Genomic DNA, 27,136 nt, shown 5'->3' with positions numbered 1-27,136 from the left:
TTAAACTCCTAGAACCAGCAACCTGCTCTTTGGTGAGTTAGCTTAAATTGCAACTTCTTGTATTTGAATGGAATCAAGAAACTCTACAAGTTAAATAGTATGTCTTGGAGTACAGGCGTCCCTCGATACCTGTGGGGGACAGGTTCCAGGAACCTTCCCCACCAGCAATACCGAAACCCGTGGATGCTCAAGTTCCTTATGTAAAGTGGCTAGCACAGTTGGAGTTGCACATCTGCGGATCAGGAGGGCCGACTGTAGCCTTCGTAGCACACAGCGGTCCCCTGCACCCATCGTGGACCACATAACAGTGAGTGAAACACTTGAACACATTATTTGTAAATCAAGGCCATAACAGTACAACTTTTGCTCTATGTGGTGACCCTTTAGACGGGAGTCAGCAAACCCGTCCCATAAAGGACCAGACAGTAAACACACACCTTCGTGGATCAGACCATTTCTGATGCAAGCTATTCCACTCTGCCCCCATAGCATGAAGGCAGCCCAGCACAACATAGAAACCAATGCTCCCCGGCTTTAACCAGCGTTGTCCAGCAGAACTTCCTGCAATGATAAAAGTAGTCTATTACCTACTGAGCACTGGAAAACATGGCTACCACGACTAATGATTTCAAATGTAAACAGCCACAGGCCGCTACAGGCTGCTGTCCTGAACAGCACTGCTTTAGACTACCAAGTAGCCAATTTCACCTCTGCTCAAAACAAAGAAGAGTAAATGAGTTAACTTTTAAAGCAAAAAACGAATCTTATATTACAGGATGAACTGGAAGAGAACACGTGACGTAAAATTTCTAACAACTCACAGATCAGACAAGTAAATAATCAAAATCCTAAGCAAATCAATCACAGCTCAAGCAGGAGGATACGTGTAGAGTTCCATGTATCTGGATTTTGCCATACTTTGTCTGGTATACACTTGCTGGATTCCAGCTCTGAGGTCGTCCCAGATCTGGTCAAGGCCAATTTGCTTCAGACCATGGGGATTTTGACTCCTGTTGGATGACATTGTTGAGTAATTTTCTGAAGTCGTCCAGTGCAGCAATCCTTATTCAAGGTACAGCTACTTCTCCATTAGATGAAAATATACAGTATCATTCCAAGTTTATTCACAGCAGTTCAGAAAGGACGTCCTTTAAAGGCAGAGAATGAAATCTCATCGCAGGCAAACCTGAAGAAGAAATAAAGGGAACTAATTAATCCTTTTTCAACATCCTGCGTTGGGGTGGGAGCGGGGGTGGGATAGGATGTCTGCCACACAGCAGAAATAGTGTGCAGGCCTCAGGAGGTACCACTCTAATCCAGAGTGTTTCTCTTTCTGTGTGGAAACACACTCATATTACACCGTCTGTGTGTGCTTACGGAGACGTTTAGTTCAAAATCATTATGACTATTAGTGCTCACAAGAAAAGCTGGGTAAAACGGACACAAGCACAACCAACATGTTACTTTGCAGGCCTTCGAAAGGTATCAAAACTTAAACTATATTACTTGACCTACGTAACAGTTAGAAAGACAAACTCAAAGGGAAAAAGGCAAAGGAAATTTCCAGAAAGAGAAACAAAAATAGCTAGTACAAAAAGCCAAACATTCAATCTCACTAGTTACCTGTGAATTTAAAACACTTTTCACTTAGCATCTGGCAAAATGCAAATGTTGCTGAGGCTGAAGGTGAGGGAAATGGTCACTGTGTCCCACTCACCTCCCCACCCCCGCCTTTGGTGCTGCGCCTGGCGGCTCATGGGATCTTAGTTCCCCGCAATCAGGGATTGAACCTGGGCCCCGGCAGTGAAAGTGCAGAGTCCTAACCACTGGACCACCAGTGAATTCCCAGTCACTCCCTTTTCAGAAGGGAATTGGGCAAGAATTACCAAAATTTAAAATGTTCCCTCAATTTAGGGAGACGCGGGTTTGAAGCTCAGCTCCATACCTACAAATATGTGGTCTTGGGCAAGTTACTTAACTTCTCACTCCTCTAAGCCTCAATTTCCCTCTCACTGCTCTAAGCCTCAATTTCCCAGCCTGCAAAATGGGGTCAAATCTATTTAACACATAGTAAACACGTGACAAGTGGTAATGGCTATTATTTCTAAGTGAATGAAGCTACTGCAAAATACAATTTACAATGCCTCAGGATTATGGATCCACAGATAAAGAACTTCAGCTATCCAATATTGTATTAAGTCAGTACTTCCCAATACAAAACATTACAGACATACTTTAAGGATTGTCTATGTACATCACATCAAAATGTGGAGGCTTTTAAACAAGTATTTCTGGTGCAAAACTAGGAAAACACTGAATTTTTTTAATGGCTCCAAAAAATAAATGTTGTTGGGATGTAAATGGTACCTGGAACAGGAAGAATGGGTTGTCAAAGTCTGCAAGGGATTCAGTGCATCCTGCATCTTCAACGACATTATAGAGCTCTCCGTAGGCTAAGGCACATTTAAGGACAACGTAGGTCACACATATGGATTAAGTCTGAACTTCGGAAGCATAAATCATCTCTAATATTTATAACCTAAGCTATGGGACTTAATATTTTATGAAACCACAACATTTTTCCTGAGCCTGAAAATATTTTATGTCATACACTCAAATAGTTATGTCCAAATGTGAAATATAACGATGTCTAACAAAAACGAATCCCCAAGCTTTAAGAAACTAACAACTCAGAAACTGCTTTGCAAATGTTTCCTAATACAATTTCTATCTGCTTTTCCTCTGCCTTGGATGGTACATACTAACGCCCCACTTGACAGGAATCAGGGTACTGTGGACTGGCAGCGCCACCTGACAACACCCCTATTTAAACCTACACTCCATTCCCTGTCACTTACTTAGTTTTTCCCTAAAGGGAAATTATCACTTTTATTTCCCAGACTCACAGTTCAGTTAGTTCTACCTTAGATCGTAAGCTTTCTCAGACCCATCTAGATGCTCTATTTACTTCCTTTTCTTCTCTTCTAATGTCTACCAGCAACTGAAAATGTTCAACTTTCCCCATTTTTTTAAACTCATTTTTTAAATATTTATTTATTTATTTATTTGGTTGTGCTGGGTCTTAGTTGCGGCACGCGGGCTCCCTAGTTGTGGCATACACGCGGGATCTAGTTCCCCGGCCAGGGATGGAACCCGGGCCCCCTGCATTGGGAGCATAGAGCTTTAACCACTGCACCACCAGGGAAGTCCCTCGACTTTCCCCATTTTTTTTTTTTTTTTTTTTTTTTTTGCGGTACGCGGGCCTCTCACTGTTGTGGCCTCTCCCGTTGCGGAGCACAGGCTCCGGACGCGCAGGCTCAGCGGCCATGGCTCACGGGCCCAGCCGCTCCGCGGCATGTGGGATCTTCCCGGACCGGGGCACGAACCCGTGTCCCCTGCATCAGCAGGCGGGCTCTCAACCGCTGCGCCACCAGGGAAGCCCTCGACTTTCCCCATTTTTATCTTTACCTCACCTTATCATTTCAGCTGGGTACCTTAAAAAAGTAAATTCAATTATGACACGTAAGCACAGGATGGGGATGTATCAACCTTTCTTTCTTCAAACCTCCATAGGCCAGTCACTCACAACGTTCATCTCCAGCCCAGCCTTCTTCTCTGAACTCCAGGCCTATCTCTGTATCCAGTTCACATCTTCTCCTATGTCTCAAACCCAGCAGATCCACAACTGGACTCAGGATCTTCCTCCAACCTCCATTCTCCACCAGTGCTGCCCGCCTTAGTTAGTGGCAGCTCCACGCACCCACACACCAGAAACCTGGGAATAATTCGAATGCCTTATCCCTCATCTTCCACATTCAGTGGCTACAGATTTTAACTCTCAAGGTCATTTCAAATCCACTCACTCATCTCTACTTCCTCTTCCAGTAATCATCACCATCCTCTCTTCCCTGGACCACTATTTTCACAGTCTAAACGGGACTCCCATACCTCCCAATATTTATGTCACTCCTCATCTATTCTTCACACAGCAGTTGAGTCTAAAACTGTCACTCTGACTAGGCTGTCATCCTGAGCACAAGGGCAGCCTGAAGCCGAGAAATCCTTACTACGGCAGAATCACCTCTCCCTCCTCGTTAGCCTCTTGCAGAACTCCCCCTTCACCCCCTGGGGACAGCCACACAGACTCTGTCCTCCTTTCGTGGACGTGCCAGTCCCCTTCCCACTCCTGAACATCTGTGCACTTGCTGCTGCTTCTTCCCGGAAAGCTCCTCTTCGTCAAGTTCTTTTCCAGCCACAGAAGACACACTAGGGAACTCCCAGGCGAGGTTCAGGCTCGCCCATTTCCAGGCCTTTCCCGTCTTAACTCTCACTCAGGGTCGACACCCCACGGCTGTGTCTTTACTGGGACTCTCTCCCTGTACCGGTGAGAAGGATCCCCAGGCACAGAGGCCGTCTCTTTCACTCACCACAGTGTCTCTGAGCCCACTTCAGAGCAGGCGCAGAGCTCCATCAATGTTTTGCATGAATAAACGAGAGAGTAAATTAAGGAATCGATGAGTTACATGTTTTGCAAGGATTGAGAAATAAGGAAACACCAACATCATCGAGCATCTAAACTCGCCCCAAATCCCCCTGGAGCATCTCCACAAATTCTATCTTGTTCCCTTTCAACTTTTTCCTTCCAACACTATATTTTAGGCTAAAATTTATTTCTTGCTGTTTCATTCAGTCCTGTTTTGTATTATCCTGGTCACTGCAAATGTATACATATTTTAACACAGTTTTTAAAGACTTATGAGATTTATAGAAATTTAGTGACCATTAGTATTTATCTAACAAATATTCAGTAGGAAGCGACCCTGTGCCAGGCACTGTCCTCTGCCCTGGTTACATACTGTTAATAGTAAATCAAAGCAGACGTGGTCCACTTCCATAACACCACTGCCATGGAATAAAACATCTAAGAGGTTAACATACACATCTTTGGTATATAACCCACTTGTAAACTGGAAACTTTATGTACCAGGCATTTGTGCCAAAAGCGTTTGCTCATAAGAGCCAATTTCAGTCACAGACGATTAGAGGTTAACCTTAAAAGATGGTTCTGGCCCTTCCTTTTACAGATGAAGAAACGGACCCAAAGAAGCAGTCAGAGCTGATCGAGGTCACAATGCTAGGAGGTGGCAGGACCCCAGGCCAGAGCTCTGGATTCTCAAGCCAGTACTCCCCACACTCTAGTCTGAACTTTAGATTCTGTGATGTTTAAGGTGTCGATAAACAGGGAAACCACTAACAGAGCCATAAGAAAAATAAACAAACAAACAGATTCACCAGTTATCTATTAATCTTACAAACCCAAACAGCTCCAATGAAAAGAGTTGATAGTCTGAAAGAACAAACCAGTCCTAATCGTATCAATATTAAATCTATTTAAATATTTTGAAATTTAAGAAAGCTGGGTTGGGGAAAAAAAAAAAAAAAGCCTGACTTTTTAAACTAAGAACGCTGCAACTATCAGAGCAGTATAAAGTCAGGGTAGCACTTGTCATACCAACGTCACCCCGAACCCTGCCCCAGAGGCAAGGTTAAGATACACCAAGTAAAACGGTCGGTGATTTCCTCACAATACCTCACTGTCCTCACTCGACATCAGCACCCAAATGCGTTCTTTCTTCCTCGTATTGTTCATCTGATTCCAGTTATAAGCTTACTCTGTCAAGAGTCACTGGTATTCTAAGATCAAAAACAAACTTTTCATGTTAAAATGTCAAGTCTACTTTATTACGCACGTTCTGTGTCTAGGTCTACGCGTAGCAATCTGGTGCCACAGCAAATCTCAGCTTATGTGGAGACTAGGCCGAAAAATCAGCAAAGTATTCTACTCCTGCTTTTAGGTGCTTTATTGTTTTTCCTTTTAAACTACTCATTCCCTTTTTCTAGTTGTCCCCACTGAGATTCGAAAATTCATAGAGTTGGTCCAAGGTTCACAACAATTCACATGTCCTTATTGACTTAATGGAGAAGTCTGAAGAGGATAACCTTATCTTATATTTTTAATATCCCCCAGCGGGCCTCACATTTACATATTTAACATTTATCACTTATACTACAACAAACTAAATCTAAAGGGAAACGTTAAAAGTCAGTACATCAGAAAAAGGTCCTAAAAATCAGGTCACATGCTGATAGCAGCTGACCTGCTGGTCTCAGGCTGGGCTCCCTGGAGCAGATGCTGGGACACAGTTTGGGTGGAGGATGCTTCTTAGGGATGACACCTGTGAGGGGCAGGGGAGGAAGCAGGACCGGGCAGAGGAGGAAAGGAACTGTGAGGTGGTCCCCACCTGGCAGGCAGCTGGGTGCCCAGCACTGACCGGACATGGCACGCAGGGCTGCAGAGGCAGCCTTTCTGCTCCTGCTGGCTCAGTCCCTGCAATGGGCCGGGCCGGGCACGGCAGCGCTAACTGGAGGCCACCTGCTGACCATGCGCAGGAGTCGAGTCTTTCCCTGACGGGGCACCTGGGTGGGGCCCAAATGGACCCAAGATGCTTTGCTCACGGAGGTTTCCACCTCGGGGTGTGTGCGGGTTTGTGTGTCTGGATTTCACCTGTTTATGCAGCACTCAGTGTCTGACTATAAAACTGTTTGGAGTAATAAAGTACAATAATAGAGGTGCCCATAAAAGACTGACTTAGGGACTTCCCTGGTGGCGCAGTGGTTCAGAATCCGCCTGCCAGTGCAGGGGACACGGGTTCGAGCCCTGGTCCGGGAAGATCCCACATGCTGTGGAGCAACTAAGCCTGTGCACCACAACTACTGAACCTGTGCTCTAGAGCCCGCGAGCCACAACTACTGAGCCCCCGTGCCTACAGCCCGTGCTCCGCGACAACAGAAGCCACTGCAGTGAGAAGCCCGTGCACCACAACCAAGAGCAGCCCCTGCTCGCTGCAACTAGAGAAAGCCTGCACGCAGCAGCGAAGACCCAACGCGGCTCCCCCAGCAAAAAAAAAAAAAAAGACTGGTTTAACTGTCAATGTTGAATTTTCAGGAATAAACCACTTTACAAACCATATACCCTCCATCTCATAACCAGGCCATCAAAAACTATCAATAGTCTTAATCCGACCTCATGAAAAGTCAGAGGTGTAAATGGCTTTGGGGTAAGGGCTAAAAATATTTTCCCAATAATTCACATCACAGAGCCAAAAAACAGGATGTCCAAGAAGCTGAGAGACATTAAAAATAAAAGACAAAACAAAATGAAATATACACTTAGGAAATCGGGTGGTTTTCCAAAGTAGTCTGTTACAGTAGGTCCCTGGCATCACAGGGTTTACCAATTGCAGTGATGAATATCCAGGAGGAACACTCAAGTTTTCGGAGGTAGAATCTGCAGATTTGCCACTTCACCATTTGGCCCAAGCACAGGAGACCAAGGCACAAAATGCAGCCAACCAAGGGCAGGAACCGATGGCAGAGCAGGCTGTAGCGTCCCACCCCAGAGCCTGGCTCAGAAGCCTGCATGAGTACCAGCACGGCTCACCCACCCGCCCTCCCTTCACCTTCCTCTCTCCCAGAAAGTAAGATAACAGAGGAGCCAAAATAAACAAAGGTGTCTAACAGAAGGGAGATTGTCTATTTAAGGCTTTGCCTCATGGAAGAGACTGTTGTTCCAAAGGGATATGGAAAGCCAACAGAATCAATATTAAACAAGTTTTCTAACAATTCAAATCGTGAACGAATCAGCATGCTTCTCAAGATTAATGGTGCATAAGATTCCTTCCTTGAGTTCAAGTGTGAACTAACCAAATGACCTCCAAGAATCCTGCAAAGTACATCCTCTTTGATAGTAGTAATTCACAGTTTCATTAGTAAGGAAAGGGCTTTCTTAAAAGAGCACTTGTAACAGCCATCTACAGACACTGACTGGAGTGTCAACTCAACAGATCATTGAGGGAATCTGGGGAAATGCTAGCTTTACTGCAGCTAAATATTGTTTGCTACAAGACTTCAGAGGCCTTGATAAGTGAATGTGTCTTATGAGTTTCCATCAGAAAAACAGTATAAAGCATCTCCTACTCAAACTGACTTGGCCAGAGCATATTTTTTCCTGAACATATCTCAGGACTGGACTTTCAAGAAAACACTAATGTTTCAAGGAACAACATAACTTAAAAAAGGGGGGGGTGGGGGGTGGGGAGGTAAATCTGTTCTGATCCCTACAGGGTCCTAACTCTCTTGGGATCAACCACACGGTGTTCTGTAACTTTTCCATTTAACAATGAGATAAACCTCACTGGTTTTGTGCGCATATACTATTCTACCGTTCATCACACTAGCGCCCCGCTAGTGTGTTGACTTTTTAACAGTTTAAGTAATACTGCAACAGGCAGCTGCCTATGGATTTCTCTTCTTTGAGCATACTTTGAGCATATATGATAAACACCCACGAGTATCTAGAGGATAAAAGGACCATGGAACCATTTACCAGGACAGAACACATCAGAGGGAAGACAGGCGGGAGATAGTTCACTTTCGGACCCGGTGAATCTCAGGTGCTTGAGAGCTCATCTCTGATGGGCACGACTTGAGTCTGGGAACCAGAGTTAATCAGAGAAATTACAGAAAAAGATGGGCCCAAACTGAATCTTGAGGAACATTCAGAAACTGACTAGATGCTGGGGACCCCACAGAGTTTGTACCTGCAAAGTTACAGCCAAAAGCAACGAGACCTATCCTGGAGGCCAGAGAAGGCCATGGCTGGCTGGGCCTAAGGAGGTCGCTGCCATTTACTTCCTGTATGATCTTGGGTAAATCACTTAATATCTATGAGGGTCAGGGTTGAATGTGGCAACGTAGTGTTGGATAAATGCTAGCTGTTATTTTCATCATCGTGACAGTATCCGAAATGTAGCTTCTGACTTTAGCTCTATGTAAGTCACTGGGGACCTGAGCAAGGCAGGTTTCACTGGTTTTAAGAGGAGGAATCAAACTGGAGTGGGCTGGGAGGGTCAGAAATGCAGACTATCTTTAGGAATTCTGGCCATGAAGGCATGAAGAGGCTGGAAGGGGATGCGACAACTGGGAAAGGCCCGCATGTCCTCATCCTCTCTCCAGAGAAAGAGAGGGACGGGAGGGCAGGGGGCTGTGGCTGGTAGGGGCGCAGCTGGGTGGCCAGGCCCGAGAGGGGCTGATGTGAGGTGGAGGCAACGAAGGCCACGTCGCCTGCGACAGGGTGACAGGGCACAATGGCCGCTACAGGCGGGCTGAGCAGTCGGGCAGCACCGGGGGGACGAGCGGAGCCCCCAGACCGCCTTCGACGGGAGCCCATGGGATGCTGAGGAAGAGCGACGGCCACGCCTCGGCTTCAGGGGCCTTAGTCTCTGAGGAAGAGCAAGGAGGCCGAAGGCGTGTGGAGAGAGGCTTCCGGGGAGTTTCCCATTCCCGGAATTGGGCTCCAGAAGGTTCCATGAAGAACCAGGTGGGGAAAGAAGGGAGGGCAGGGAGGACTGGGGTAGGAATCTGGGTCGCTGGGGACAGACAATGCAGCTACGGGGGGTTAGTTCAGAGATGGGAGAGACCCTGGGGAGACACAAGGGGACTTAGGCCTCTGGTTTCAGTAGAGGGTGGCTTCCAATTTATGGGGCGGGGCATGGCCCTCGGCCTGGACCACATCTCACCAGCTACGCTCCCTGCGTGCTCCTAATGTGTTATATTATTCCCCCAACAAGTCCTAAATACCGAACAGACAGGAATATAAGTTAAGACTTTAATGAACGTAACTACATTTCTACCCTAGGGGAGAAACCCGCAAATTTAAAAATAATAAAAGAATTGTGTCCCATGCTCAGTTTCACCTCCAATACTCAAAAAAACCCAGATACCACTTTTGTCTATTAATGCAGTCCTGATAGTTGCCTCTGTTCCTATAAATTAAGACCAAACACACTTAGCAGATGCTTTTGCACAAGCCAACGTTGAACAGGGTTAAATAAACAAAGCAAAATCAATCAAATCAGAGTTGTAATAGGAATACATGAAACAGGGTTCTTCAAAAAGACCACAGCTGGGCTTCCCTGGTGGCGCAGTGGTTGAGAGTCCGCCTGCCGATGCAGGGGACGTGGGTTCGTGCCCCGGTCCGGGAAGATCCCACATGCCGCGGAGCGGCTGGGCCCGTGAGCCATGGCCGCTGAACCTGCGTGTCCGGAGCCTGTGCTCCGCAATGGGAGAGGCCGCAACAGTGAGAGACCCGCGTACTGCAAAAAAAAAAAAAAAAAAAAACAAAGACCACAGCTGCTTCAGTTAGGTGACTGCTTTTGAAAAAATGTAAAAAGATAAAAACAAAGCATGGACTTAAACTGTTACAGTATCTTCTAAAAATAAAGCATTAGAGTAAATTAAAATACAGTTAAAACTCACTGTTAAAAAATAAAACATGTCGAAATGTAGCTTTTCTAGTTTAGTAACATTTTAAATCTGATTAAAATGTGAATGATCCTGGGTATTACTCAGGAATTACTTATTTTCTAACACTTGGTTAAAAGCATGCAGAACCCCCGGCTTTCACCTGCAGTGTGGCACATACGACATGACATGTATGATAAAACAGTGATTTAGACCTAGAGGAACGTTTGCCTATGCACACCAAGAAATATGCAGGGACTTCCGGGAAAGATGGCGGAAGAGTAAGACGCAGAGATCACCTTCCTCCCCACAGATACACCAGAAATACAGCTACACGTGGAACAACTCCTACAGAGCACCTACTGAACGCTGGCAGAAGACCCCAGACCTCCCAAAAGGCAAGAAACTCCCCACGTACCTGGGTAGGGCAAAGCGGAGAGATTCCCGCACAGAGGATCGGTGCCGAGCGGCACTCACCAGCCCGAGAGGCTTGAGGCTCGGGCTTCAGTCGGAGCACAGGGAGAGGACTGGGGCTGGCGCCGTGAACACAGTCTGAAGGGGCTAATGCGCCACAGCTAGCCGGGAGGGAGTCCGGGATAAAGTCTGGAGCTGCCGAAGAGGAAAGAGACTTTTTCTTTCCCCTTTGTTTCCTGGTGCGCGAGGAGAGGGGATTAAAAGCGCTGCTTAAAGGAGGTCCAGAGACGGGCGCGAGCTGCGCTTTGGACGCCAGAGACGGGCGTGGGACGCTGGGGCTGCTGCTGCCGCCGCCACGAGGCCTGTGTGCGAGCGCAGGTCACTGTCCTCGCCCCCTTCCGGGGAGCCTGTGCAGCCCGTCACTGCCGGGGTCCCGAGATCCAGGGACGGCTTCCCTGGGAGAGCGCACGGCGCGCCTCGGGCTGGTGCAACGTCACGCCGGCCGCAACGTCTGGCCGGCGTCTGACGCCCGCAGGCTCGCCCCGCCTACGTGCCCCCCCACCCCGCCTCAGTGAGCCAGAGTCCCCGAAGCGGCTGCTCCTTTAACCCTGTCCTGTCTGAGCGAAGAACAGACGCCCTCCGGCGACCTACACGCAGAGGCAGGGCCAAATCCAAAGCTGAGACCCGGGAGCTGTGAGAACAAAGAAGAGAAAGAGAAATCTCTCCCAGCAGCCTCAGAAGCAGCGAATTGAAACTCCACAATCAACTTGATGTACCCTGCATCTGTGGAATACATGAATAGACAACGAATCATCCCAAATTGAGGAGCCAGGAGTCAGTGCTGTGCCTCTGAGGTGGGAGAGCCTACTTCAGGACACTGGTCCACAAGAGACCTCCCAGCTCCACGTAATATCAAACGGCAGAAATCTTCCAGAGATCTCCATCTCAACACCAGCACCCAGCTTCACTCAACGACAAGCAAGCTACAGTGCTGGACACCCTATGCCAAACAACTAGCAAGACAAGAACACAACGCCACCCATTAGCAGAAAGTCTGCCTAAAATCATAAAAATCCGCAGACACCCCAAAACACACCACCAGATGTGGACCTGCCCACCAGAAAGACAAGATCCAGCCTCATCCACCAGAACACAGGCACTAGTCCCCTCCACCAGGAAGCCTACACAACCCACTGAACTAACCTTAGCCACTGGGGACAGACACCAAAGACAACGGGAACTACAAACCTGCAGCCTGCAAAAAGGAGACCCCAAACACAGTAAGATAAGCAAAATGAGAAGACAGAAAAACACACAGCAGATGAAGGAGCAAGATAAAAACCCACCAGACCTAACAAATGAAGAGGAAATAGGCAGTCTACCTGAAAAAGAATTCAGAATAATGATAGTAAAGATGATGCAAAATCTTGGAAATAGAATAGACAAAATGCAAGAAACAGTTAACAAGGACCTAGAAGAACTAAAGATGAATCAAGCAACGATTCAAAACACAATAAATGAAATGAAAAATACTCTAGATGGGATCAATAGCAGAATAACTGAGGCAGAAGAACGGATAAGTGACGTGGAAGATAAAATAGTGGAAATAACTACTGCAGAGCAGAAGAAAGAAAAAAGAATGAAAAGAACTGAGGACAGTCTCAGAGACCTCTGGGACAACATTAAACGCACCAACATTCGAATTATAGGGGTTCCAGAAGAAGAAGAGAAAAAGAAAGGGACTGAGAAAATATTTGAAGAGATTATAGTTGAAAACTTCCCTAATATGGGAAAGGAAATAGTCAAGTCCAGGAGGCACGGAGAGTCCCATACAGGATAAACCCAAGGAGAAATATGCCAAGACACATATTAATCAAACTGTCAAAAATTAAATACAAAGAAACATATTAAAAGCAGCAAGGGAAAAACAACAACTAACACACAAGGGAATCCCCATCAGGTTAACAGCTGATCTTTCAGCAGAAACTCTGCAAGCCAGAAGGGAGTGGCAGGACATATTTAAAGTGACGAAGGAGAAAAACCTGCAACCAAGATTACTCTACCCAGCAAGGATCTCATTCAGATTTGATGGAGAAATTAAAACCTTTACAGACAAGCAAAAGCTGAGAGAGTTCAGCACCACCAAACCAGCTTTACAACAAATGCTAAAGGAACTTCTCTAGGCAAGAAACACAACAGAAGGAAAAGACCTACAATAACGAACCTAAAACAATTAAGAAAATGGGAATAGGAACATACATATCGATAATTACCTTAAATGTAAATGAACTAAATGCTCCCACCAAAAGACACAGATTGGCTGAATGGATACAAAAACAAGACCCATATATATGCTGTCTACAAGAGACCCACTTCAGACCTAGAGACACATACAGACTGAAAGTAAGGGGATGGAAAAGGATATTCCATGCAAATGGAAACCAAAAGAAAGCTGGAGTAGCAATTCTCATATCAGACAAAATAGACTTTAAAATAAAGACTACTAGAAGAGACAAAGAAGGACACCACATAATGATCAAGGGATCGATCCAAGAAGAAGATATAAAAATTGTAAATATTTATGCACCCAACAGGAGCACCTCAATACATAAGGCAAATACTAACAGCCATAAAAGGAGAAATCGACAGTAACACAATCATAGTAGGGGACTTTAACACCCCACTTTAACCAATGGACAGATCATCCAAAATGAAAATAGATAAGGAAACAAGCTTTAAATGATACATTAAACAAGATGGACTTAATTGATATTTATAGGACATTCCAACCAAAAACAACAGAATAGACATTTTTCTCAAGTGCTCATGGAACATTCTCCAGGATAGATCATATCTTGGGTCACAAATCAAGCCTTGGTAAATTTAAGAAAATTGAAATTGTATCAAGTATCTTTTCTGACCACAACGCTATGAGACTAGATATCAATTACAGGAAAAGATCTGTAAAAAATACAAACACATGGAGGCTAAACAATACACTACTTAATAATGAAGTGATCACTGAAGAAATCAAAGAGGAATTAAAAAATACCTAGAAACAAATGACAATGGAGACACGATAACCCAAAACCTATGGGATGCAGCAAAAGCAGTTCTAAGAGGGAAGTTTATAGCAATACAATCCCACCTTAAGAAACAGGAAACATCTAGAATAAACAACCTAACCTTGCACCTAAAGCAATTAGAGAAAGAAGAACAAAAACACCCCAAAGTTAGCAGAAGGAAAGAAATCATAAAAATCAGATCAGAAATAAATGAAAAAGAAATGAAGGAAATGATAGCAAAGATCAATAAAACTAAAAGCTGGTTCTTTGAGAAGATAAACAAAATTGATAAACCATTAGCCAGACTCATCAAGAAAAAAAGGGAGAAGACTCAAATCAATAGAATTAGAAATGAAAAAGGAGAAGTAACAACTGACACTGCAGAAATACAAAAGATCATGAGAGATTACTACAAGCAACTCTATGCCAATAAAATGGACAACCTGGAAGAAATGGACAAATCCTTAGAAAAGCACAACCTGCCAAGACTGAATCAGGAAGAAATAGAAAATGTGAACAGACCAATCACAAGCACTGAAATTGAAACTGTGATAAAAAATCTTCCAACAAACAAAAGCCCAGGACCAGATGGCTTCACAGGCGAATTCTATCAAACATTTAGAGAAGAGCTAACACCTATCCTTCTCAAACTCTTCCAAAATATAGCAGAGGGACGAACACTCCCAAACTCATTCTACGAGGCCACCATCACCTTGATACCAAAACCAGGCAAGGATGTCACAAAGAAAGAAAACTACAGGCCAATATCACTGATGAACATAGATGCAAAAATCCTCAACAAAGTACTAGCAAACAGAATCCAACAGCACATTAAAAGGATCATACACCATGATCAAGTGGGGTTTATTCCAGGAATGCAAGGATTCTTCAATATACGCAAATCAATCAACGTGATACACCATATTAACAAACTGAAGGAGAAAAACCATATGATAATCTCACTAGATGCAGAGAAAGCTTTCGACAAAATTCAACACCCATTTATGATAAAAACCCTGCAGAAAGTAGGCATAGAGGGAACTTTCCTCAACATAATAAAGGCCATATATGACAAACCCACAGCCAACATCATCCTCAATGGTGAAAAACTGAAACCATTTCTACTAAGATCAGGAACAAGACAAGGTTGCCCACTCTCACCACTCTTATTCAACCTAGTTTTGGAAGTTTTAGCCACAGCAATCAGAGAAGAAAAGGAAATAAAAGGAATCCAAATCGGAAAAGAAGTAAAGCTGTCACTGTTTGCAGATGACATGATACTATACATAGAGAATCCTAAAGATGCTACCAGAAAACTACTAGAGCTAATCAATGAATTTGGTAAAGTAGCAGGATACAAAATTAATGCACAGAAATCTCTGGCATTCCTATATACTAATGATGAAAAATCTGAAAGTGAAATCAAGAAAACACTCCCATTTACCACTGCAACAAAAAGAATAAAATATCTAGGAATAAACCTACCTAAGGAGACAAAAGACCTGTATGCAGAAAATTATAAGTCACTGATGAAAGAAATTAAAGATGATACAAATAGATGGAGAGATATACCATGTTCTTGGATTGGAAGAATCAACATTGTGAAAATGACTCTACTACCCAAAGCAATCTACAGATTCAATGCAATCCCTATCAAACTACCACTGGCATTTTTCACAGAACTAGAACAAAAAATTTCACAATTTGTATGGAAACACAAAAGACCCCGAATAGCCAAAGCAATCTTGAGAACGAAAAATGGAGCTGGAGGAATCAGGCTCCCTGACTTCAGACTATACTACAAAGCTACAGTAATCAAAACAGTATGGTACTGGCACAGAAACAGAAAGATCAATGGAACAGGATAGAAAGCCCAGAGATAAACCCATGCACATATGGTCACCTTATCTTTGATAAAGGAGGCAGGAATGTACAGTGGAGAAAGGACAGTCTCTTCAATAAGTGGTGCTGGGAAAACTGGACAGGGACATGTAAAAGTATGAGATTAGATCACTCCCTAACACCATACACAAAAATAAGCTCAAAATGGATTAAAGACCTAAATGTAAGGCCAGACACTATCAAACTCTTAGAGGAAAACATAGGCAGAACACTATGACATAAATCACAGCAAGATCCTTTTTGACCCACCTCCTAGAGAAATGGAAATAAAGACAAAAATAAACACATGGGGCCTAATGAAACTTAAAAGCTTTTGCACAGCAAAGGAAACCATAAACAAGACCAAAAGACAACCCTTAGAATGGGAGAAAATATTTGCAAATGAAGCAACTGACAAAGGATTAATCTCCAAAATTTATAAGCAGCTCATGCAGCTCAATAACAAAAAAACAAACAACCCAATCCAAAAATGGGCAGAAGACCTAAATAGACATTTCTCCACAGAAGATATACAGACTGCCAACAAACACATGAAAGGATGCTCAACATCTTTAATCATTAGAGAAATGCAAATCAAAAGTACAATGAGATATCATCTCACACCAGTCAGAATGGCCATCATCAAAAAATCTAGAAACAATAAATGCTGGAGAGGGTGTGGAAAAAAGGGAACACTCTTGCACTGCTGGTGGGAATGTGAATTGGTACAGCCACTATGGAGAACAATTTGGAGGTTCCTTAAAAAACTACAAATAGAACTACCATATGACCCAGCAATCCTACTACTGGGCATATACCCTGAGAAAACCATAATTCAAAAAGAGACATGTACCAAAATGTTCATAGCAGCCCTATTTACAATAGCCCGGAGATGGAAACCACCTAAGTGTTCATCATCGGATGAATGGATAAAGAAGATGTGGCACATATATACAATGGAATATTACTCAGCCATAAAAAGAAACGAAATTGAGCTATTTGTAATGAGGTGGATGGATCTAGAGTCTGTCATACAGAGTGAAGTAAGTCAGAAAGAGAAAGACAAATACTGTATGCTGACACATATATATGGAATTTAAGGAAAAAAATGTTATGAAGAACATAGGGGTAAGACAGGAATAAAGACACAGACCTACTAGACAATGGACTTGAGGATATGGGGCGGGGGAAGGTTAAGATGTGACAAAGCGAAAGAGAGGCATGGACATATATACACCACCAAACGTAAGGTAGATAGCTAGTGGGAAGCAGCTGCATAGCACAGGGAGATCAGCTCGGTGCTTTGTGACCGCCTGGAGGGGTGGGATAGGGAGGGTGGGAGGGAGACGCAAGAGGGAGGGGATATGGGAACATATGTATATGTATAACTGATTAATTTTGTTATAGAGCAGAAGCTAACACACCATTGTTAAGCAATTATACTCCAATAAAGATGTAAAAAAAAAAAAGAAAAAAAAAAGTCCTCTTGTCAGAAAGGTAAGAACTGTATCCCCCAAATCAACACAATATATCTAAAAGGTTCATCCTTGCTTAGACTGCTGAAAAGCATCTCTAACAAGTTAGCTGAAGTACAAATGCTTACCTATCTGGTATTTAATTCTACTGAAAATGGACACCAGAAATCCTTTCTTTTTAATAAATTAAATTAATAAGATAAATAAAACAATGCAAATTGAGTACCTTTGGAAGCATTGTTAACATAAAAGGTCCAAAAATAAAGCTAAATTTCTCCAGTAACAAGCAAGTGGTTAATTATAGCTTGATACGTCATCAGTTAGAAACCTCAAGAAGAAAAAAATACTTAGAAATTTACATGATGGTGTAGGGACATATTCAGAATCCCAGAATTAGTATGAACACTATTTTAAGTTGAAGACTTTTGACAATCAATGGGTGCAGAAAGAAGCCTTCTTAGAGCTTCCCTTATTTGACTAAAAGCAGAAACTTCTTGGAAATAAGGCTGCCAAAAATTCCCTCTTCATCATGGGTCTACTCCCAGGAGAGAGACCAAGAGTAAACCACTATAAATCCCTCTCCCAGGGGTTTCATGGCCATAAAGAAGAAGGAAAGACCACTCACACCAGCGTAAACCAACATTATCACAAACTTTCTTCCCTATCTGTTCTTCTAAAAACCCATTTATCATCCCTAAAGAAACCTTTTGTTCTTCCCATAGAAGCCGGTTCTCCCCAGTTCCTTTTCCCTACTAAGTTAGGTATATAAGCCCTTCTACGTTAGGTATATGTTCTCCCCAGTCCCTTTTCCCTACTAAGTTAGGTATATAAGCTACCTCCTTAGTTAGCTCCATAAAAAAAAAAAAAGAAATATGCAAACATGCATTTGCCATATGTTTATAAGAATGAGAACAAAAACGCAAACCTAGAAACAACCCACAAGTTCACCAACAGGAGAATTCACAAATTAACTGTAGAACAGTCACACAACAGACCACACACAAATCAACTTTGGCTACTTCAACACAGATAAATTTTAGAAAGGGTCTAGAGCGAAAAAGTGACAGAGGAATTCATACTGTATGATACCATTTTTATACATGAGAGCTAAAACAACAACAACAACAACAAAAACACAGGAGAGAAAAGCCAAGGAACTCCTGGGGCTGCCAGAAGCTGGAAGGCAAGGAAAGATCCTCCCCTGATGGCTTGGAGGGAGCATGGCCCTGCCGAAACCCTGACTTTGGACTACAGTTTCCAGGACTATTCAGGTCATGACTGCATGGTCTTAAAACCATATTAATGGGAGGAACCAAGATGGCGGAGCAGAAGGATGCGCTCTCATCCCCTCTTGTGAGAGCACCGGAATCACAACTAACTGCTGAACAATCATCAACAGGAGGACACTGGAACTCACCAAAAAAGATACCCCACATCCAAAGACAAAGGAGAAACCACAATGAGACGGTAGGAGGGGCACAATCACAGTAAAACCAAATCCTATAACTGCTGGGTGGGTGACTCACAGACTGGAGAACACTTATAGCACTGAAGTCCACCCACTGGAGTGACGTCTGAGCCCCACATCAGGCTTCCCAACCTGGGGGTCTGGCAATGGGAGGAGGAATTCCTAGAGAATCAGACTTTGAAGCCAAGTGGGAATTGATTGCAGGACTTTGACAGGACTGGGGGAAACAGAGACTCCACTCTTAGAGGGCACACACAAAGTAGTGTGTGCATCGGGACCCAGGGGAAGGAGCAGTGACCCCAGGGGAGACTGAACCAAACCTACCTGCTAGTGTTGGAAGGTCTCCTGCAGAGGCGGGGTGGGGGTGGGGGTGGTGGTGGCTGTGGCTCACCACGGGGACAAGGACACTGGCAGCAGAAGTTCTGGGAAGTACTCCTTGGTGTGAGCCCTCCCAGAGTCTGCCATCAGCCCCACCAAAGAGCCCAGGTAGGCTCCAGGGTTGGGTTGCCTCAGGCCAAACAACCAACAGGGAGGGAACCCAGCCCCACCCATCAACAGTCAAGTGGATTAAAGTTTTACTGAGCTCTGCCCACCAGAGCAACAGTCAGCTCTACCCACCACCAGTCCCTCCCATCAAGCCTCTTAGATAGCCTCATCCACCAGAGGGCAGACAGCAGAAGCAAGAAGAACTACAATCCTGCAGCCTGTGGAACAAAAACCATATTCACAGAAAGACAGACAAGATGAAAAGGCAGAGGGCTATGTATCAGATGAAGGAACAAGATAAAACCCCAGAAAAACAACTAAATGAAGTAGAGATAGACAACCTTCCAGAAAAAGAATTCAGAATAATGATAGTGAAGATGATGATCCAGGACCTCAGAAAAACAATGGAGGCAAAGATCAAGAAGATGCAAGAAATGTTTAACAAAGACCTAGAAGGATTAAAGAACAAACAAACAGAAATGAACAATACAATAACTGAAATGAAAAATACACTAGAAGGAATCAATAGCAGAATAACTGAGGCAGAAGAACAGATAAGTGACCTGGAAGACAGAATGGTGGAATTCACTGCTGCAGAAAAGAATAAAGAAAAAAGAATGAAAAGAAATGAAGACAGCCTAAGAGACCTCTAGAACAACATTAAACGCAAAAACATTCAAATGATAGGGGTCCCAGAAGGACAAGAGAGAGAGAAAGGACCAGAAAAAATATTTGGAGATTACAGTCGAAAACTTCCCTAACATGGGAAAGGAAATAGCCACCCAAGTCCAGGAAGCGCAGAGAGTCCCATACAGGATAAACCCAAGGAGAAACACGCTGAGACACACAGTAATCAAATTGGCAAAAATTAAAGACAGAGAAATTATTGAAAGCAGCAAGGGAAAAATGACAAATAACATACAAGGGAACTCCCATAAGGTTAACAGCTGATTTCTCAGCAGAAACTCTACAAGCCAGAAGGGAGTGGCATGATATACTTAAAGTGATGAAAGGGATGTACCTACAACCAAGATTACTCTACCCGGCAAGGATCTCAGATTTGATGGAGAAATCAAAAGCTTTACAGACAAGCAAAGGCTAAGAGAATTCAGCATCACCAAACCAGCTCTACTACAAATGCTAAAGGAACTTCTCTAAGTGGAAAACACAAGAGAAGAAAAGGACCTACAAAAACAAACCCAAAACAATTAAGAAAATGGTCATAGGAACATACATATCGATAATTACCTTAAACATGAATGGATTAAATGCTCCAACCTAAAGACACAGGCTTGCTGAATGGATACAAAAACAAGATCCATATATATGCTGTCTACAAGAGACCCACTTCAGACCTAAGGACACATACACACTGAAAGTGAGGGGATAGAAAAAGATATTCCATGCAAATGGAAATCAAAAGAAAGCTGGAGTAGCTATACTCATATCAGATAAAATAAACTTTAAAATAAAGAATGTTACAAGAGACAAGGAAGGACACTATATAACGATCAAGGAATCAATCCAAGAAGATATAACAATTATAAATATATATGCACCCAACACAGGAGCACCTCAATACATAAGGCAACTGCTAACAGCTATAAAAGAGAAATTAGACAGTAACACAGTAATAGTGGAGGACTTTAACACCTCACTTACACTAATGGACAGATCATCCAAAATGAAAATAAATAAGGAAACAGAAGCTTTAAATGACACAACAGACCAGACAGATTTAATTGATATTTATAGGACATTCCATCCAAAAACAGCAGATTACACTTTCTTCTCAAGTGCGCACGCAATATTCTCCAGGATAGATCACATCTTGGGTCACAAATCAAGCCTCAGTAAATTTAAGAAAACTGATATCATATCAAGTATTTTTTCTGACCACAACACTATGAGATTAGAAATGAATTACAGGGGGCTTCCCTGGTGGCAGAGTGGTTAAGAGTCCGCCTGCCGATGCAGGGGACACGGGTTCGTGCCCCGGTCCGGGAAGATCCCACATGTCGCGGAGCGGCTAGGCCCGTGAGCCATGGCTGCTGAGCCTGCATGTCCGGAGCCTGTGCTCCGCAATGGGAGAGGCCACAACAGTGAGAGGCCCACGTACCGCAAAAAAAAAAAAAAGAAAAAGAAAAAAAAAAGAAATGAATTACAGGGGGAAAAAAGTAAAAAACAAACACATGCAGGCTAAACAATATGTTACTAAATAACCAAGAGGTCACTAAAGAAATCAAAGAGGAAATCAAAAAATACCTAGGGACAAGTGACAATGAAAACACGATGATCCAAAACACATGGGATGCAGCAAAAGCAGTTCTAAGAGGGAAGTTTATAGCTATACAAGCCTACCTCAAGAAACAAGAAAAATCTCAAGTAAACAATCTAACCTTACACCTAAAGGAACTAGAGAAAGAAGAACAGACAAAACCCAAATTTAGCAGAAGGAAAGAAATCATAAAGATCAGAGCAGAAATAAATGAAATAGAAACAAAGAAAACAATAGCAGAGGTCAATAAAACTAAAAGCTGGTTCTTTGAGAAGATAAACAAAACTGATAAACCATTGCCAGACTCATCAAGAGGGAGAGGACTCAAATCAATAAAATTAGAAATAAAAAAGGATAAGTTACAACAGACACTGCAGAAATACAAAGCATCCTAAGAGACTACTACAAGCAACTCTATGCCAATAAAATGGACAACCTGGAAGAAGTGGACAAATTCTTAGAAAGGTATAACCTTCCAAGACTGAACCAGGAAGAAACAGAAAATATGAACAGACCAATCACAAGTAATGAAATTGAAACTGTGATTAAAAATCTTCCAACAGGGGCTTCCCTGGTGGTACAGTGGTTGAGAGTCTGCCTGCCGATGCAGAAGACACGGGTTCGAGCCCTGGTCTGGGAGGATCCCATGTGCCGCGGAGCGGCTGGGCCCGTGAGCCAAAGCTACTGAGCCTGTGCGTCTGGAGCCTGTGCTCCGCAACAGGAGGGGCCGCGATGGTGAGAGGCCTATGCACCGTGATGAAGAGTGGCCCCCACTTGCCGCAACTGGAGATAGCCCTCGCACAGAAACGAGGACCCAACACAGCCAAAAATAATTAATTAAAAAAACAAAAAACAAAAAAAACTTCCAACAAACAGAACTCCAGGACCAGATGGCTTCACAGGTGAATTCTATCAAACATTTAGAGAAGAGCTAACACTCATCCTTCTCAAACTCCTCCAAAAAATTGCAGAGGAAGGAACACTCCCAAACTCATTCTATGAGGCCACCATCACCCTGATACCAAAACCAGACAAACACACTATAAAAAAAGAAAATTACACACCAATATCACTGATGAATATGGATGCAAAAATCCTCAACAAAATACTAGCAAACAGAATCCAACAACACATTAAAAGGATCATACACCATGATCAAGTGGGATTTATCCCAGGGATGCAAGGATTCTTCAATATACTCAAATCAATCAATGTGATACACCATATTAACAAATTGAAGAATAAAAACCATATGATTATCTCAATAGATGCAGAAAAAGCTTTTGACAAAATTCAACACCCATTTATGATAAAAACCCTGCAGAAAGTAGGCATAGAGGGAACTTTCCTCAACATAATAAAGGCCATATATGACAAACCCATAGCAAACATCATTCTCAATGGTGAAAAACTGAAAGCATTTCCTCTAAGATCAGGAACGAGACAAGGATGTCCACTCTTACCACTATTATTCAACATAGTTTTGGAAGTCCTAGCCATAGCAATCAGAGAAGAAAAAGAAATAAAAGGAATACAAATTGGAAAAGAAGAAGTAAAACTGTCACTGTTTGCATATGACATGATACTATACATAGAGAATCCTAAAGATGCCACCAGAAAACTACTAGAGCTAATCAATGAACCTGGTAATGTCGCAGGATACAAAATTAAGGCACAGAAATCTCTTGCATTCCTATACACTAATGATGAAAAATCTGAAAGAGAAATTATGGAAACACTCCCATTTACCACTGCAACAAAAAGAATAAAATACCTAGGAATAAACCTACCTATGGAGACAAAAGACCTGTATGCAGAAAATTGTAAGACACTGATGAAAGAAATTAAAGATGATACCAGCAGATGGAGAGATATACCATGTTCTTGGATTGGAAGAATCAATATGGTGAAAATGACTCTACTACCCAAAGCAATCTACAGACTCAATGCAATCCCTATCAAACTACCAATGGCATATTTTACAGAACGAGAACAAATCATCGCAAAATTTGTATGGAGACACAAAAGACCCCAAATAGCCCAAGCAGTCTTGAGAGGAAAGAAATGGAGCTGGAGGAATCAGGCTCCCTGACTTCAGACTGTACTACAAAGCTACAGTAATCAGACAAAATGGTACTGGCACAAAAACAGAAACATAGATCAACGGAACAAGATAGAAAGCCCAGAGATAAACTCACGCACCTATGGTCAACTAATCTATGACAAAGGAGGCAAAGATACACAATGGAGGAAAGACAGTCTCTTCAATAAGTGGTGCTGGGGGCCTCCCTGGTGGCGCAGTGGTTGAGAGTCCGCCTGCCGATGCAGGGGATACGGGTTCGTGCCCCGATCTGGGAGGATCCCATATGCCGCGGAGCGGCTGGGCCCGTGAGCCATGGCCGCTGGGCCTGCGTGTCCGGAGCCTGTGCTCCGCAACGGGAGAGGCCACGACAGTGAGAGGCCCGCATACCGCAAAAAGAAAAAAATAAAAAAATAAAAATAAAAAAAATAAGTGGTGCTGGGAAAACTGGACAACTACATGTAAAACAATGAAACTAGAACACTCCCTAACACCATACACAAAAATAAACTCAAAATGCATTAGAGACCTAAATGTAAGACCAGACACTATGAAACTCTTAGAGGAAAACAGAAGAAGAACACCCAGTGACATAAATCGCAGCAAGATCTTTTTTGGATCCACCTCCTAGAGTAATGGAAATAAAAACAAAAATAAACAAATGGGACCTAATGAAACTTAAAAGCTTTTGCACAGCAAAGGAAACCATAAACAAGACAAAAAGACAACCTTCAGAATGGGAGAAAATATTCGCAAATGAAATCAACGGACAAAGGATTAATCTCCAAAATATATAAACAGCTCATGTAGCTCAATATTAAAGAAACAAACAACCCAATCCAAAAATGGGCAGAAGACATAAATAGACATTTCTCCAAAGAAGACATACAGACGGCCAAGAAGCACATGAAAAGCTGCTCAACATCACTAATTATTAGAGAAATGCAAATCAAAACTACAATGAGGTATCACCTCACACCGGTTAGAATGGGCATCATCAGAAAATCTACAAACAACAAATGCTGGAGAGGGTGTGGAGAAAAGGGAACCCTCTTGCACTGCTGGTGGGAATGTAAACTGATACAGCCACTATGGAGAACAGTATGGAGGTTCCTTAAAGAACTAAAAATACAATTACCATATGATCCAGCAATCCCACTACTGGGCATATACCCAGAGAAAACCATAATTCAAAAAGACACATGCATCCCAATGTTCACTGCAGCACTATTTACAATAGCCAGGTCATGGAAGCAACCTATATGCCCATCGACGGACGAATGGATAAAGAAGATGTGGCACATATATACAATGGAATATTACTCAGCCATAAAAAGGAATGAAATTGAGTCACTTGTTGAGATGTGGATGGATCTAGAGACTGTCATACAGAGTGAACTAAGTCAGAAAGAGAAAAACAAATATCATATTAACGCATGTATGTGGAACCTAGAAAAATGGTACAGATGAACGGGTTTGCAAGGCAGAAGTTGAGACACAGATGTAGAGAACAAACGTATGGACACCAAGGGGGGAAAACCGTGGTGGGGTGGGGATGGTGGTGTGATGAATTGGGCGATTGGGATTGACACGTATACACTGATGTGTATAAAACTGATGACTAATAAGAACCTGCAGTAAAACAAACAAACAAAACTAAACTTTCTTTGGGTTATTTGTATGGAAATATGTTAATATAAATGTTTCAGACATTACATGAAATTTCTAAAAATCTTATATGTTCTGGTATCATGTTATAAGTCATATTTCTAGCTATTACTTTAAAATGTGTATCTCAGAAATAACTAAATTTCCTTGTCAATTGCATTATTATGAACTTTTATCAAATCTTTAACTGTGGTCATTTTTAAGTCTTTTGTCATTTACAGACAGTTCTGGGTGTACTCTGATACTTTCGCAAAAATGTTCCTATAAAAAGGTTTCATCTTCAAGGAATTCATGGAAAAGACTGACAAGTACAGGTTTCTGGTAACTGACTATACTGCTGAACTGAATGAATAGGCATTTTCAGGACTCTAATGGAAAACTGATGAATTCATAAAGTGATAACAAAAGACCAAGATAAAAAAAATTAATTGCATGGGACTGAGTGAACTGATGAGGATGATTATAATTTTCGTGACTCTGTTTGAATTTTTAAAAATCCCCCCAAAACAAACAAACAAACAAAAAACACAGGAGAGAAGGCTCGCACTCCCCTGACAGGATGGGAGGACGGCCTGGAAGTTTCGGCTCACAGCTGGGTGAGGCACTGGCACCCGGGTTTACTGGCTCATGTTTAAAACCAAACAGACAACACCCACCACCATCCTCGTCAGAAAATACTCTTGTGGGTGACATGATACGATGGCTGGACACATACTTCAAAATACTGCAGAAAAAAAGGCCGAGTGATAGTTACACTGTAGTTTCTATTTTCCATAATTAAAAGCTCTGCAAACCTACACAACGTATGAAGTACAAGTAGAAAGAAGAGCAAGAGGATTGGGTGGGGGGCGGGGACGTGAACTTTCGGACACCGACGTGGGTGGAGATGGGACTGGAACGCAGCACAGACCCAGGGAGCAAGCCCGCACTGGACACATCCTATTCCACAGGGCCGGGGGGTGGGTTCCCTACAGTAGTAGCTTCCCACTTGCACCCCTGGAAATACTGTGATGTTTAATCATGATCTAGTTGATACATACAAAGACATCTCACCGCCACTTAGAACTGAGACTGCAAAGCTCCCAACCTGAGAAATTCTTAAATTCTATTAGAAAGTCTTAAATTCCATTAGAGTTTTAAATGAATGTAACACCTGAGAGGCAGATCCAGCCAACCTGGGTTTGATGTGCACACCTGGGATCATGTAACACGAAAGCTTCGGGCTGTAAACTTTGCAGACAGTTCCGGTCAGGATTTTACTAGACTTCTACACTCTCACTTTGGTAATTCCGGCGGCACCACCCTCTGTGCACCTGCCACTCCAAGCTGCTCCCGAATCCAGATCTCCCTCCTACTCTCCTTTCCCGGACCTTCCAGAGGCCACAAGCTCACATGAATAAAACGGAACACCTCCCTCTCCGCCTTTCCTCCACCTTAGTTAACAGAAGCCTCAGTTGCCCGATTCAAACTCCTGGGGGTGATGAAAGCACCACTTGCTAATGGCAGACACATCTCCATTCACACACCACCCGCCACCCAGCCCCTCCCCGACACTGTAAATTAAGGGTATTGCTTAATTAGCCTCTAACTAACCCTCCTTCTGTATTTCCCACCTTGGTAAGAGGTCAGCTTTGATTCCTCTCTGTTCTTACCCCTGATGTAAGGTCAGTTCCGTCAACTCCCTCTTCTTCTTTTAAAATTTTATTTATTTATTTACTTATTGGGCCTGTGTTGGGTCTTCGTTGCTAAATGCGGGCTTTCTCTAGTTGCAGCGAGCGGGGCTGCTCTTCGTTGCAGTGCACGGGCTTCTCATTGCAGTGGCTTCTCTTGTTGTGGAGCACGGGCTCTAGGCGCACGGGCTTCAGTAGTTGTAGCATGTGGGCTCAGCAGTTGTGGCTGTGGGCTCTAGAGCGCAGGCTCAGCAGTTGTGGCGCACGGGCTTAGTTGTTCCGCGGCATG

General features: G+C 43.1%; 1 protein-coding gene across 4 annotated transcripts in view; it reads right to left on the bottom strand.

Annotated features, from left to right (window-relative positions):
• CUL1 (cullin 1) overlaps positions 1-27,136 on the bottom strand; it is a 119,726-nt gene that overhangs the window by 69,769 nt on the left and 22,821 nt on the right. For all 4 annotated transcript variants that reach the window (XM_060108245.1, XM_060108247.1, XM_060108246.1 and 1 more), the window contains one exon: positions 885-1,186. In XM_060108245.1, coding sequence (XP_059964228.1) covers positions 885-1,024 — 140 coding nt within the window. In that variant the 5' untranslated portion in view covers positions 1,025-1,186. The remainder of the gene's footprint in view (positions 1-884; positions 1,187-27,136) is intronic.

This window comes from Mesoplodon densirostris, chromosome 9 (genome assembly GCF_025265405.1).
Source record: "Mesoplodon densirostris isolate mMesDen1 chromosome 9, mMesDen1 primary haplotype, whole genome shotgun sequence".
NCBI lineage: Eukaryota > Metazoa > Chordata > Mammalia > Artiodactyla > Ziphiidae > Mesoplodon > Mesoplodon densirostris.
The sequence above is the reverse complement of the archived record's forward strand: the minus strand, read 5'-3'. Positions and strand labels throughout refer to the sequence as shown.